The sequence below is a fragment of the Empidonax traillii genome, unplaced genomic scaffold, assembly GCF_003031625.1.
Source record: "Empidonax traillii isolate 1590-97213 ecotype Southwest subspecies unplaced genomic scaffold, ASM303162v1 scaffold530:size435587, whole genome shotgun sequence".
NCBI lineage: Eukaryota > Metazoa > Chordata > Aves > Passeriformes > Tyrannidae > Empidonax > Empidonax traillii.
In genome coordinates this window covers 45888-59619 of record NW_020955723.1, presented here as the reverse complement: position 1 = coordinate 59619, position 13732 = coordinate 45888, and the positions used below count along the sequence as shown (strand labels likewise).

The 13732-nt window shown below is 41.0% G+C and overlaps 1 protein-coding gene across 4 annotated transcripts in view; it reads left to right on the top strand.

The window, feature by feature from the left end:
* The window catches only part of LOC114064244 (FERM and PDZ domain-containing protein 4-like), a 255103-nt gene that overhangs the window by 204265 nt on the left and 37106 nt on the right, over window positions 1–13732 (top strand). The window contains exon 1 of one of the 4 annotated variants that reach the window (XM_027897110.1): window positions 11019–11126. The exons of the other annotated variants lie outside the window; for them this stretch is intronic. Within the exon in view, the coding sequence (XP_027752911.1) occupies window positions 11080–11126 (47 nt within the window). The 5' untranslated portion in view covers window positions 11019–11079. Of the gene's footprint in view, window positions 1–11018; window positions 11127–13732 lie in introns of those variants that run through there. 4 annotated transcript variants of the gene reach the window in all.

The following is a 13732-nucleotide window of genomic DNA, read 5'->3' as shown; positions in this document are numbered from 1 at the left end:
TTGCAAGTATTAATGAAACAAATTTAATTATCTCTGTTAGACAGATTACTCAAGGCAATTTAGATTGTCATATAAAAAGTGGAATAAAGATCAGTGTTTTTAGTAAGCATATGGGTAATAAAAATACTCAAATGGGATGATATTCAAGGAGATGATATCACTTGACCAGGCTTTTGGATAACTGGATAAATGCTCTTTTCTAAATGCTGTCACAGAATGATGAATAAGTCTATTTTAAAAAATGCTTTCATTGAAAGATAGGAGAGAAAATAGTTTTTTTCTGAAGTGTTTATACATGGTATCAGCAAAACACTTTTCTTTTTCTGGAAAATGGACATTATCATCAATCTTATTAAAGTATAAAACATGGAAGTAGTCTGCAAATATAAGGACAAGGTAAAGGAGTGTTTCTTGCTGGCAGTTTTGAGTTGTCTGACAACAACCAGGATGAGTTATAATTTCATCAGGATCTGTTGGCTGTCCTCTTCTGCCTGCCTATATAAAAAAAGTAATTGCTAGTAACTCATAATTTTTTTGAAACCCCATTTGGGGAATCCACTTACTAGTGTGAACTTCTGCATAACTATGGTGAATATGTGTGGCATTTTTGAATGAGTAGGCTCTTACTACCAATAGTATAAATGATATTGCTTTGGAAATGTGCTGGTTTGACAGCTCTTCAGAGACTCAAAACCCAACAATTTGAATTCACTTGGTATGCATATGGCACAATTTGCCAAAGCCTGCATAGTTCAGGCATCCTGAATAAGAATAAACTTCTTTAACCTAATGCTACAAGTTACCTTTAGACAGGTTGTTAGTTTTGGAGTTTGGTGGTTTTGTTTGTTTGTTTTGAAGATTGACTTTTATTGTCAGGTTTGATATCACAAACACACTTTTCCTGGTAGTTACAGATAAGAGTTTCCTTGAATAGGCACATCAACAACTTGCAGTGTTGCAGCACAGACCCGGCAGTACCTGCCACAGCAACCCAAGGCAGAGCTGTACTTGGAACATATTCCAAGGAAATATAAATGTAAAGTAGTGTCAAACAAGTGATGGCATTGGAGCAAGATAACTGGTTACGTATGGTCAGCATGTTCTGGTGTATATTCTACAATGCTTCATCGGATCTCCTTTCTGACTAAACCAGTGCCTTCTTTCCCTCTTTATCCTAATGTATATCCTTATGCTAATGCTCTTTATGAGTTGTCAGACATGTATTTTATATGTTATTGTTTCAATTAAAGTAGTGCAACTGAAATAATGCATCGTGTACAGGCAACCATGCTTTTGCAGGCATCATATCAACACAAACAGCACACCTACAAACGAGGCCAGTACAAACAGCCTGATCCTGTTCTTTCTTATGCATCAGCAGTTTGGTCTTGCATGTTAGATTCTTGCAATTGGGTCATGCATACAAATGCACACATAACCTCCCCATATCTGTGCAGGAATGGGTCTCACCAGTAGCTTATACACACCTGTGGTCTTCCCCAAAGCAGACCCTTGTCCCTGGTCACTCCAGTGCCATACCTCAGATTACTTCTGCCCATCGATTCCACTTCTGTAACATCTGCACTTAAATTTGGTGTTTGTGACACCTTCACCTAGATGCCATTAGCCTTGTACAGTACGACCAATGCAGTCCCCTTGGCACTGTCTGCCTTGTGAGTTCCATTTCCCAGGGATTGGCTGGGCTGCTCTTCCACATGGCTCCCCCTCACCTTCCCATGAAACCCAGCCAGCCCTCACTGTACTCCCTGCAACTTGTTGCACTTCTCTCTCTGCTGTGTGCTATAGCCAGCTATTTCTCTTGACATGCTTTGTAGTTTTTCGTGTACATCTGTAATTTGGACATTAGGAAGAAGTTCTTCACAGAAGGGGTGACTGGGCATTGGAATGGGCTGCCCAGGGAAGTGATGGAGTCACTGTCCCTGGAGATTTTTAAGAAAAGATTAGATGTGGCACTCAGGTCTAGTTGACAAGGTGTTAGGTTGGACTATATATATATATATATATATATATATATATATATATATATATATATGTATATATATAGTCTACATTATTAAAACATTTTGAGAGTTCAGGAAATTCATGAGTTAAATATTGCAGTTCTTGCCAACTGAATCAAAATTTGTCTTATAAAATGATATTATTTAATTGTCCTGATATGTGACTGCTAGTAGTTAGTTCTAAAGTATTCATTTCATGCTATGTTGCTGCCTGTCACAGAGGTGTTATTAATATTTTAATTGTGTATATCAGTGCCACTGTCAATATAAAACTACAACATGAATACAATAAAGCTCTTCTGCACAGACTACATTTGTGTTCTATGTTATTGTAGACCTTTAATTATAATTCTATAAAATCTGCAGTTGAATTTAGACATTAGTTGTCATCATAGCAAATAAAGAGCCAGATTCTCTGTCATAAGCCAGGTTGGTTTCATTAATGTCAGCAGAGTCCTACTGATTTACACCAACAAAAATGACTCAAAAACACTTGTTATATTTTACTACTTCTCCTATGAGATTGTGCTACTGGAGTGTTTCCTGACTCCTGGAATAACAGTTCTTCACCCCCCTCTCTGTGCTTTCACTCTTTTGTCAGCCACTTGAGATCAAAAATATCCTTCCCTAGTTTGAGTAAATGTAGAAAAAGTGTAGAAAAAGGTTTGATGTTGTGGTGTTTGTCCATAGCTATTTAGGAGGCATTTTAATTTCTACTTTTTCATTAGAGATAATCGTCAAAGTGTGCTTTGTGAATGGGAAGCTGTCTGCCTGTAGCTTTTCTGTCTTCATTCTGCAACCGTCGACACATAAATGTTTGTGGATGTGAATGGATGTCTTGTCAGCCCCATAGTAGCACCCAAACTGCAAGTAATTGAGCACCTACTCCGCTTAATTAGGCCTACTGAGTTCATTATGGGGACCATGATGCACATCTCTTAGCTAGGTGTGTTATGGGGTTATTTTGTTGGAACATGGTCTCAACTGTGACTCGGAAAGAAAAAAAAAAAAAACCTACTCAAGAAACAGGGTTCTTCCTGCACTGCAATCACAGGAATAGTTGCTGTGAATCCTGTGATTAGTGCATCCCAGTCAACCTTAAATGAGCTGGCGTGGGTACCCGTACAAATCTTGCTGGTACTCAAGCAGCCTCAAGTTTAGGCTGATGTGAAGTTGAGCAGGCTAAACCCACACTGTGCCCTGCAATGCAGCAGCTGGGCTTCTCATGACACCCAAGTGCACTGGCTGAAAACTATATTTTAGACTTCTCACAGCTCGCTACTCAAGTATTCATTTTTATAGATACTTGTCGTTAGTGATGGATTCAGATTTTCAGCCTGACCTGTCTTCTGATAGAAACACTCTCTAGAGGTGTAGTAGTCTTTTCTGCATGGGAGAATCTCATATATTTTGTTGCAGTTAACAGGCTCCTTCTTGTATTGCTGGCTTGCATCAGCAATAGTGTGATCAGCAGAACTAGGCAGTGATCAGCAGTGGTGAGGCCAAACTTTGTGTTCAGTTTTGGGCCCCTCACTACAGGAAAGACTCTGAGACACTGGAGCAAGTCCAGAGAAGGGCAATGAAGCTGTTGAAAGGTCTGAAGCACGAGACTCATGAGGAGCGACTGAGGAAACTGGGGTTGTTTAGTCTGGAGGAAGGGAGGCTGATGGGAGACCTTGCTGCTCTCTACAACTACCTGAGAAAGGGTTGGAGCAAGGTGGGGGTCAGTCTCTTCTCCCAGGTAACAAGTGACCAGATAAGTTGAAATGGCCTCAAAATTGCACCAGGAAGGTTTAGATTGGATGTTAGGGAAACTTCCTTCATAGAGAGCATCATCAAGCACTGGAACAGGCTGCCCAGGGAAGTGATTGTGTAAGAAACTCTGGAGGTATCTGAAAGGTGTGTAGATATGGCACTTATGGACATGGTTTAGTGTTGGACTTGGGAGTTCTGTGTTAATGGTTGGGCTCAGTAATTTTACAGGCTTTTTCCAACCTAAATGATTCTATGATTCTCTGAGAACTTGCAGCTTTATTCTGTGAATAATTTTTTTTCAGCTTCGTTGCTATTTTGGATGAAATAAAATGTAACGTTTCTTTTCTTCCTGGTTGTTCCCTGACTGGAACAAAAAGTACTCCACTTTCAGTAATTCATATTTTTTCTCCACAAAATGGCCCATTCAGAGCTAGATTCACAAAACTGCCTGATGATTGGAAACTGCATTTACTTTTCAAAGTAATTCATGCCTTTGTGTTGGCCAGTTTTGTCTTCTTCCTGGTGAGGTAAGCTTATGATTCCTGTTCCCCATGCAAGATCATCCAGCACTCAGCATTCCTGGCCATGATGGTACAACTTCATGTTGCATAAATGTGAATGAAATGCTCACTGAAGCAGAGGAGGGACCAAGTATGACACTTGTCAGATGACTCATTTGGCCTTGCTTCAGCTTGCCTGTGGGTAATGTTTTGATGAGATTTAACTGATGGACTTTGCAATGCAGCCTTATGCTGAGCAGGTAACAGTCAGTCATCCTTCAGTGCTGTGGGAGCTTGCTTGTTGCCCATAATTTTTTTTTAATAAACCTTCGAGTCACACTAAAAGATCTTATTTTTAATTTCTCATGCAAAATCACTTAAAATTTGTTGATTTAGTCTATATATATCCTCAAAACATTTTTTTTTTCAAAATTAATGTTTTATAAGTCTTTTTACCCCACTCTATTAGTTCTTCCTTTTTCACATTTGATAAAGTATTTTTTTTAAAGTAGCCACTAATTTTGCATGTGTGCTATAAGCCTCAAAGACAGTGGTTCAGAGGTTGAATGTGAAAGTGTGAAGTGTTTAGTATTTATCCTAAAAAAGCAGCACTCATTCCTAGACATCTGAAAAATCTTATCTGTGATCAAGCGTAGCTTAATAAAGGTGAACATGAATAAAAGTAATAATAGTGGGTTTTTTTCTTATTCTTGATCCAATTATATAGCCAATAGCTAACACAGACCATTGCTTTTTGTTGCCCTCACCATGTCTTTCCTTAGGGAATATAATGTTTGGGAAATTAAGTCATATATTCCCGATGTGGTTTATGTTCATATACATATGTATGTATGTATGTATGTATACAAAAAGCATGGCCTTCCTTTGAGGTAATTAACTATAAAACTGACTTACTACAATTTCTTATGTGTCCTATAATGAGCAGTAGTGCTTTACTCATACACTGCCTTGTATTTTATCAGTATTATGTGGTTTGTTCCATTCAGTTTGGTTTATTTTCTGAGAGTACTTTAGCCTGTATTATTTGGCATATACAGAATAAAGCAAACTATTTTAAAAGCATTTATCTAAGGTTAGAGATTAAAATGTTATTAGATACTATAATGTTTTGCATTTTCAGTAAAGCTGTATTTAGAAATTGAGGGTTACAGGCTCTTTGGGAAGGACAGACCAGGAAGGCAGGAAAGAGAAGTCATCTTATAGGTGAAATAGCAGCTGGGAAGGGAGGAGCTCTGCTATGGGGATGGAATGTGAGCCAGCTCAGAGTGTATAAATCAGCAAATGCAGGTAAACCAACATGGGTGATACTACCAACATGTAGTGAATGTACTATAGGTCACCTGATCAGGAAGAGGTAGATGAGACCTTCAGACAACTGGAAGTAGTCTCTCATTCAAACACATCTGTCCACATGGGGGGTGTGAAACCACTCTCGTAACTGCTGGTGTGCAACATAAAGTGATAGCTTTATGGCACAGATGGTTACAGAGTCAACAAGAGGAGATGATTTGCTGGATGTCATACATGCAAACAGAGAAAGGCTAGCTGGGGAGATGAAGGTCAGGAGGAACCTTGGTTCCAAAGGCCATAATACAGTGGAGTTCAGGATCATGAGAGGAGGGAGCAGGGCAAGAAGCAGGATCACAGCCTTAGACTTCAGGAAAGCAGGCTTTGGCCTGTTTAGGTATCTGCTTCGAAGAATCACATGGTATCCCATGGTATCCCATGACCCTGGACTGAAGAGCAGTCCAAGACTGATCTTCAAGAAGTGTCTTGAGCTGGTTTATGGAGTACACTGTCCCACTCTGCACTGGTAGAGCCTCACTTTGAGTCCTGTGAGCAGTTTTGTGCACCATGACAAGAAAGATATAAAGCTATTAGATACCATCCAAAGGAGAGCTACAAAGATGGTGAAGGGACTAGAGGGGAAGACACAGGAGGAGCTGCTGAGATCACTAAGCTGCTCAGGCTGGAGGAGACTGAAGGGAAACCTCATTACAGTCTATAGCTTCCTCATAAGGGGAAGCAGAGGGGCAAACAGTGATCTCTTCTCTCTGGTGACCACTGACAGGACCCAAGGGAATGGCATGAAACTGTGCAGGGAACAATTAGGCTAGATTTTAGGAAAAGCTTCTTCAGCCAGAGGGTGGTTGGGTAATGGAATAGGCTGCCCAGGGAAGTGGTCACAGCACCAAGCCTGACAGAGTTCAAGAAGTGTTTAGATAATGCTCTCAGGCGCATTGTGTGATTCCTGGAGCTGTCTTGTGCTGAGCCAGCAGTTGGACTTTGATGATCCTTCTGAGTCCTTTCAAACTCAGGATATTTTATGGTTCTGTGATCTTCTCCAAGATTTAATTTGGTCCATCCAACAAATAGGCAGCTTGAAAGCAGGGACAGATGACCCAGGAGGGATAGAGATACTGTCCAATTGTGCAGGGATGGGGTCAGGTAAGCCGAAGCCCATGGTAAGTTGAATCTGGCAAGGGATGTGAAGGACAACAAGAAGGGATTTTACAAGTACAGTTGCTAAATATCTCAGGGTCGCTGCTAACAAAGGACGCAGAAAATGCCGATGTGGCACCTTTACTTCAGTCCTTTCGGGCCTTTAGCAATCCCAGACCCCTGAGACCAGAGGAAAAGTCTGGAGCAAAGACTTGTCCTTAGTGGAGGGTGATCAGGTTAAGGAACACTTTAATTGAGTGTAAACAAGTCCATAGGGCCTGATAGATTGTATCCATGAGTGTTGAGGGAACTGGTTTATGTCATTGGGCTCTCAGTTATATTCAGAAGGTTGTGGCAATCGAGGGAAGTTCCTGAAAGTGTAAAAAAACCTAAAACCACGCGTCTCTTCCAGAAGGGTAACGAGTGGGATATCAGAAACTACAGGCTAGTCAGCCTCACCTTGATCCTGGGAAGCTGATGGAGTAACTAATCTCAGAAATTATTTCCATACGCAGGAAGGACAAGAAGGTGATCCAGAATAGTCGTCGTGGATTTGCAAAGAGTAAATTATGCTTATGCCATCTGACAGCCTTCCAAAATGATGTGGCTGACTTGAAGGGAGAGCAGTGAATGTTGTTTACTTTGAAGATGTTATGGAAGACTGCTAAAAGCCTCACTAAAATCAAAGATAAGCAGATGAAGTAATGGTGCAGTAAGTGAGGTGGATGGAAAAGTGGCTGAATGGCTGAGTTGAGAGGGTTGTGTTCAGTGGGTCAAAGTCCACTTGGAGGCCAGTCACTAATGTGGTACCCCAGGGGTCGATACTGAGCTCAGTATTATGTAACATCTGTGTTAATGACCCAGAAGGGTGAATGAAGGGTGGAGCAGAGTGCACTTTCATCAAGGTTACAGATAGTAAAAAAAAGAATTGGGAGGAATGGTTGATACACTGGTTGTGTGTGATGCCGTTTAGAGAGACCTTAACAGGCTGGAGAAAAGGGCAGGCATTGAGTGAGGGACAACCCCATGCATGAGTATAGGCTGAGACCTGATCAGCTGGAAAGCTGCTTGGTAAAAGAAGACTTGTGGTTCCTCCTGCTGTACTCCAAGCTGACCATAAGCTAGGAATGTGCCCTTATGACAATGGCAACCAGCAGCATCCTGGGCTACAGTATGAACTGTATTGCTGGCAGGTCAAGGCATGTGATCCTTCCTCCCTGCTCAGCACCAGTGAGGCTGCATCTGGAATCCTAAGTCCAGTTCCCTAGAGAGGTTGTGGAGCCTTTATTGTCAGAGGTATTCAAAACCTATCTGGACACAATTTTGGACAATCTGCTCTAAGTGGTCCTGCTTAAGAAAGATCTGTTTGCAGCTTCAATTGCTCTGTGACTCCACAGCTTCCTGATACACCTTCTCATCTTCAAGCAATCTGTTAGTAGATTGTTAGTGCTTCCTGTGCAGAAGTTGTGCTTAAAGAATATGTTTGCATTTTGACCAGAAATTGCTTGGGTGTTGTTAAATGTATTTAGAGGGCCGTGTCTGGGAGTCTTTCTACACATGATACTTCTATTAATGTGTATAGAATGAAACATATGATTCTGATGCACTTCATGCTCCAGAACTTCTGTTATCAAAGTGTTTATTGCTTTTGTCAATTAATTTTCACTAAAGCTGCTACAGACCTTCTCAAAAAGATCCTATTATTTTAGACACCACTGAGTTAGAAGCCTCTGTAAATTAAGCAGTACTGTATGAAGTTTTCAGGAATGAGGATTTAACAGGGCCATAAAGCTGAACTATTAGAATAATCTTCGATATGCTTGTGTATGTGCCATTAACACTTTCCAATTAAGCATGGTCATAGGTTGGGGTTTAGCACAGGCTGTAGGGGTCTTGTAGTCCCCACAAGACTTTTTGGACCTCGTACCTTCTGTTATGGAGGTTAAGAGAATAACTACAGTGAGAAGTATAGCGCAATAATAATGTTGGCACAGGCTGTTCTGGGCCACTTGCTCTCAGAGCCAGTGAACAGCCTCTGGGATAATTAATCTATTGGTATTGCTATAGTGACAGAAATATTCTAGGCTAATAATGCTTCCATATTACTTGGAAATACATAATAGGGAGGTGGGGGATACGGGGAATCTTTTAGTCCTTTTGCAGAACAGGGCTGGTTCTCTGTTGAGGAGTACCTGGGGAATGATAAATGAGAAATTGCTTGGAGAACACTTCTGTCTTAGTAAGGCTACATTTTCGGTTTTCGTTATATGGGAATATCCATTTTTGTCAGTTATCCATCTGGCTGAAGTTATTTTTTTCCAAAGGAGATTTTTTTTTTTTTCCTAGAGAACCCAGGTTAAAGAAGTTGTTTCCCGTCAAGGCTTGATAAAGGATATTTTAAACACATGCTGTCTAAACTTGAGAAGGTGCACTATGTTGAATCTTACAAAATATATGAAGTGCAATGTTATTACCAAGCTGCTTGAGGCTTTGCATTGGTTAAAAATTGCATGGTACCCCACAGCCACTGTGGCCATCAGCAAAGGCAATGCCTATGAACGGAAAGCTTTGGCAGGTAAGAGCAACAGTGCTGACAGGAGCAGGTATGCTTTAAGGAGAGATTTATCATCTGAATGGCAGAGAGAGTCAGTGAATGGGCTTGTTCTCAAGCTTGATTTATGTGCCACTGTACCTTGCTTGGCACCTAATTGATATAATGGATTATTCCTTTATAGTTGCTTAGAAGGCCTTAGAAATTCCTTTGAGATACAGAGGCACATGTTGACTCTGTATTTAGTCTCACAATTAGTTACAGGATACCTTTAATAAACAAAGTAGTGGGACTTTTCCATGGAAGTTAATCTTGTCATTGAGGCAGAAAATGCCTGTTACCTATCAATTGTATTAAGAAGGAGATCCACAATATGGCTGTCTGCTTTTGATTGTTGTGAGCAAGGGTGAGGCATTTTAGACTCTTTTTATGTGAAAGTCACCAAAGCATTTATAGCACTGCGGGTTGCCAAGCAAAGAGGTGCAGAAACTTCATGCATCCAGAAGCTTCAGAGGGGTGTATACAGAATGCTTCATCTACTTTCCTTGTTTGATTTATCATGGTCTGTAGCTGACTTACTGAACAGAGCAGCCAAGCAATACTTTCAAGCTGATATGTTCCTATATTTGTGGTTGTATTTAATCTGACCTAAGATAAGGTAAGATAATCATATACCCAGTATATTATCCAGTGTCCAGTACATCAAAAACAGAGTCAGAAAAGCCCTCCCTGAGAAACAGTGAGAAAATTTGTGCTTGTATTATTTTTGTAATATGACGGATCTCGAAATAGAGAGGTTGTAGTTGTTAACAGAGATAGTACTTTTTACTGGGATGACAGAGATAGTTTGGTGAAAAAAGACAACAAATCAAACAAAACCAAATCCATGCTCTTGGAAAACAAGATCTGGTTAAAAGGTTACCTGGTTTTCCAGGTATGAAAGTTGCTCAAGTAATTTCCTATTAGGTAAACTGGTAGTCAAAGTAATTTTTGGTGCCTATAGACTTATCCATTTTCATTTACTGCCCTTCTTACAAAAATACCATGCTGCCTAAATAAATAGGTTCTGTAAAGCCTTGCTGAAAAACAGTATGCCTTCCAGTGTGCCTGAACTTATTGCATCATTCTTTATAGAGCATTCATTAAGATCATAAGGATGTGAGCACTCCCTAGAAGTGCTCCCAGTTGGTGTTGGACGTGGGGTCTGGTTTCCTGTGTACTTGCTCAGGGGACAGGCATGTGCTGGGGGGTGTGCTTCTGGTGTTGCCATTGATGCAGCTGAGCTTTGCTCCTGGAGCTGTCAGGAGTGGGAACCTATTTTTCTGAACTGTATCCAGATAGACAAAGAAATAATTTTAGAAATCGGAAGGTGCTTGTCTTACAGCGTCTCCTTTGTGGATGTGCTTCCCCACAACTTGGGAACCTTGCTTCCAGTCAGTAAAATCTCAGCCCTAATTTGAAAAGACTGAGAGCTTGCTACTAGAGCCGAGGACATCAAATCCCTGCCATACCAGACTTACTACTCAGGCTTGGAGGACACCCTGCACTGTGGGTTCAAACTCAAGTCTGAATGCAGTGCGTTCTGTACCCAGGCCTTCAAACTGATAAAGGCAACCCTCAAGGCAGCTGTCTCCCTTGTCATCTTCTGGTCAGCTGAATTTAAACATCGGAATAGTGCTCTGAGCTCATCAGCATGAGTTCATTCCTTCCTGCGGGACCACCATCTTTCTGATCATGGAACAATAAGAAAAGTGAAAGTTTGTATGGAGCAGGTGATGATGAGAGCAGCATGTTGGATTTTCATTTGCTGTTTGTCGCCTTTGTGGATACCGTGAAGTAAGTCATCTCTGTGTTCTTCTAAGACTATAAATAATTTGGGATCGAGGTAATTTTCTTTCCTGAGATCAGATCATTTGTCCATGATTTCACTTTTTTTGGCACAGAAACGTGTACTGCAACACTTAGCATACTTGTACCAAAGCTGAGCTTTCAGAGGCTAGTCCAAAATTAGGAAGGACAAAGTATTGCATCAAACCTTGCTGCCTTCTGATCCAAGCACATAATGTGCTTACACAAGATTATTAGTATGCAACCTCCCCAAATATCACTTTTTTATAAGTACAGTTATATTGAATGTAGGACAGCATTTTACCATATTTAGTAAGTACTGCTCATGTTGCTTTGTGCTTGAACCACCAGCATCATTCATAGGATGCAACAATTACACAAGATAAGCTTTATTAACAAATTCAGATTTATATGATGGATCTCCTTGCTTTGTAGAGTCATCTGCTTTGAAGTTTCTTCTGATCAGTCATTAGCATATCTATACCTACTGAAGAATTCTCTTTTTATCTTTTAGAGGATATGTCTTTCTAGCTAAAACACAGCCATTTCATTTATTTAGTTTCAGTTTTTATAGTACAGTCTGCCATCCAATTTAATATTTATCAGTAGTAATAACTGACTGCCAGGGTATTTTCAACATTAATTCTGGGTGTCTGTGCACTGGATAGTCCTGCATTCAAAATTACTAAGCAGACCATGCAGGCAGACACTTTGGCTGTAACTTGTTTGCTCATTTATATACAGAAGAATGGAGATGAATAGCTAATTTTGCTGCAGAGAGTTGTCTGCTCTGAATCCCAAATGCTCCATATTTTATAACTCCAGGAGCCTGGTCAAACCACTGTAGCAGCCTTCCACTGGTGGAAAGGATTAATTGTTCCAAACTTCCTTTTTTTTTTTCCTTTCCTCTCCCCTCCTCTGCAACTTTCACTAAAAGAGAACCCGAATCATGGTTTAGAAAGCAAGTTAAAATACTTCCAGTATGACCGATATAAATTTCTCCCAAGGGTTACACTGCAAGTGTAGTCTTGACTGAAGATACATAAAGGAAAGCATATAAAAAGGCAAAGGAAGACACACTGCTGCAGAGGACTTGGATATGCAGATTTTCCCAACTGGATTGTGCCATATTGTTTCAGTCTAAGAGATTGATCTGACCCTAACAGCACATAAAATGCAGCTTTATGCCCAACTGTTCAATATGGAAGTTGCATTGCAGCCTCAATTTTACAAGAGCTGGGCAAAATGGAAATGAAAATTCAGCCTTCCCATTGCCCTTAGCTGCAGCTGCAAGGAGATCTAAGAGGAAGAGACAGGTTTTGTTCTTGCAGAAAGTATTCAACTCATGCTCATGTTTTATTTCATCTGGCAACACGTACCCAGCTTCAGGGTTGGATTAGTGACGGCTTTTTCTCCGAGGATCTAGGCTCTAGTGTAGAAGATTTCCAGTGTTGTAGTGTAGTCATTGTAACTGTGAGAAAAGAGGGTGCTGGTGGCCATTCCCTGGGATCCGTACAAATAGGCTGTAACTGGGTTTGTGTGTGCTGGAGTGATTAGAACCCTTAAAAGTTAGAAGTTATTTTAGTCTCGTTACTGTGAATTTACAGTGTCTCACATTGTTGTAGTAGGCTTTTGGTGTATAAGAGAAAACAGAGGTTTTTAATATAAAGTAAACATGCTTCCAAAATGGCTTTGTAACTCTTTTTGTAAACTCACCCTCCTTCTTTGAAAGGTTCCTCAGTCTTATCTCTGCTTTTGGAATGTCTGAGAGATAACTGAAAGCTTATCTATTGGTTGTTAACCCTTTGTTATCATTGGTTGGGTTGTAAGACCTCCTGGAGTCCCAGTGGTCACTTTGTAATCCATCCAAGGGGTATTTAAGTCACTGCCCAGAACAATATACTCTCTCTGCCTCTCTCCTCGCTGCTGCTGTCCTGTGGTCTCTGCGGGGACCATGGGGTCCATGTGGTGGGGGGGAGGGGGAGGGCACGCTCCCCTCCAGGACTAGAGGTAAAGGGAAACCTCTTTCTTGCTTGGAGTCCCCCTCCCTATATCCACCTTCAACGTTCGTCATCACATTTCCCATTTTAGTCGGAATATGTCCTTTTGGTGTGGCCAGAAGTACAGAGAATGCAGGTTGATGAAGTGCACTGAGGATAGCCACGCAGTGTTTGATGGATGGGGAGATAGTAATGTTGCCAAGACTTTCCAATGTTTTTCTATTTCCCAAAAGACCACCTCTGTCTTGCCTAGGCTAAGTTTTACCCAGGTGTTATTCTAAGTCAGGCTGCCTGTGGATTCAGAAAGGAATTAAATGTTGATTGATGTTTGCACTAAGCTGTAAGAAAGCATCCTGGTAGGAGAAGAGAGTGCTGGTGAACGGGGCTGCATCCAGTTGGCGGCCAGTCACCAGTGGTGTTCCCCAGGGGTCAGTGCTGGGCCCAGTCCTTTTTAACATCTTTATCAATGATTTGGATGAGGGGATTGAGTCCATCATCAGCAAATTTGCAGATGACACCAAGTTGGGAGGGAGTGTCGACCTGCCGGAAGGCAGGAGGGCTCTGCAGAGGGATCTGGATAGACTGGAGAGATGG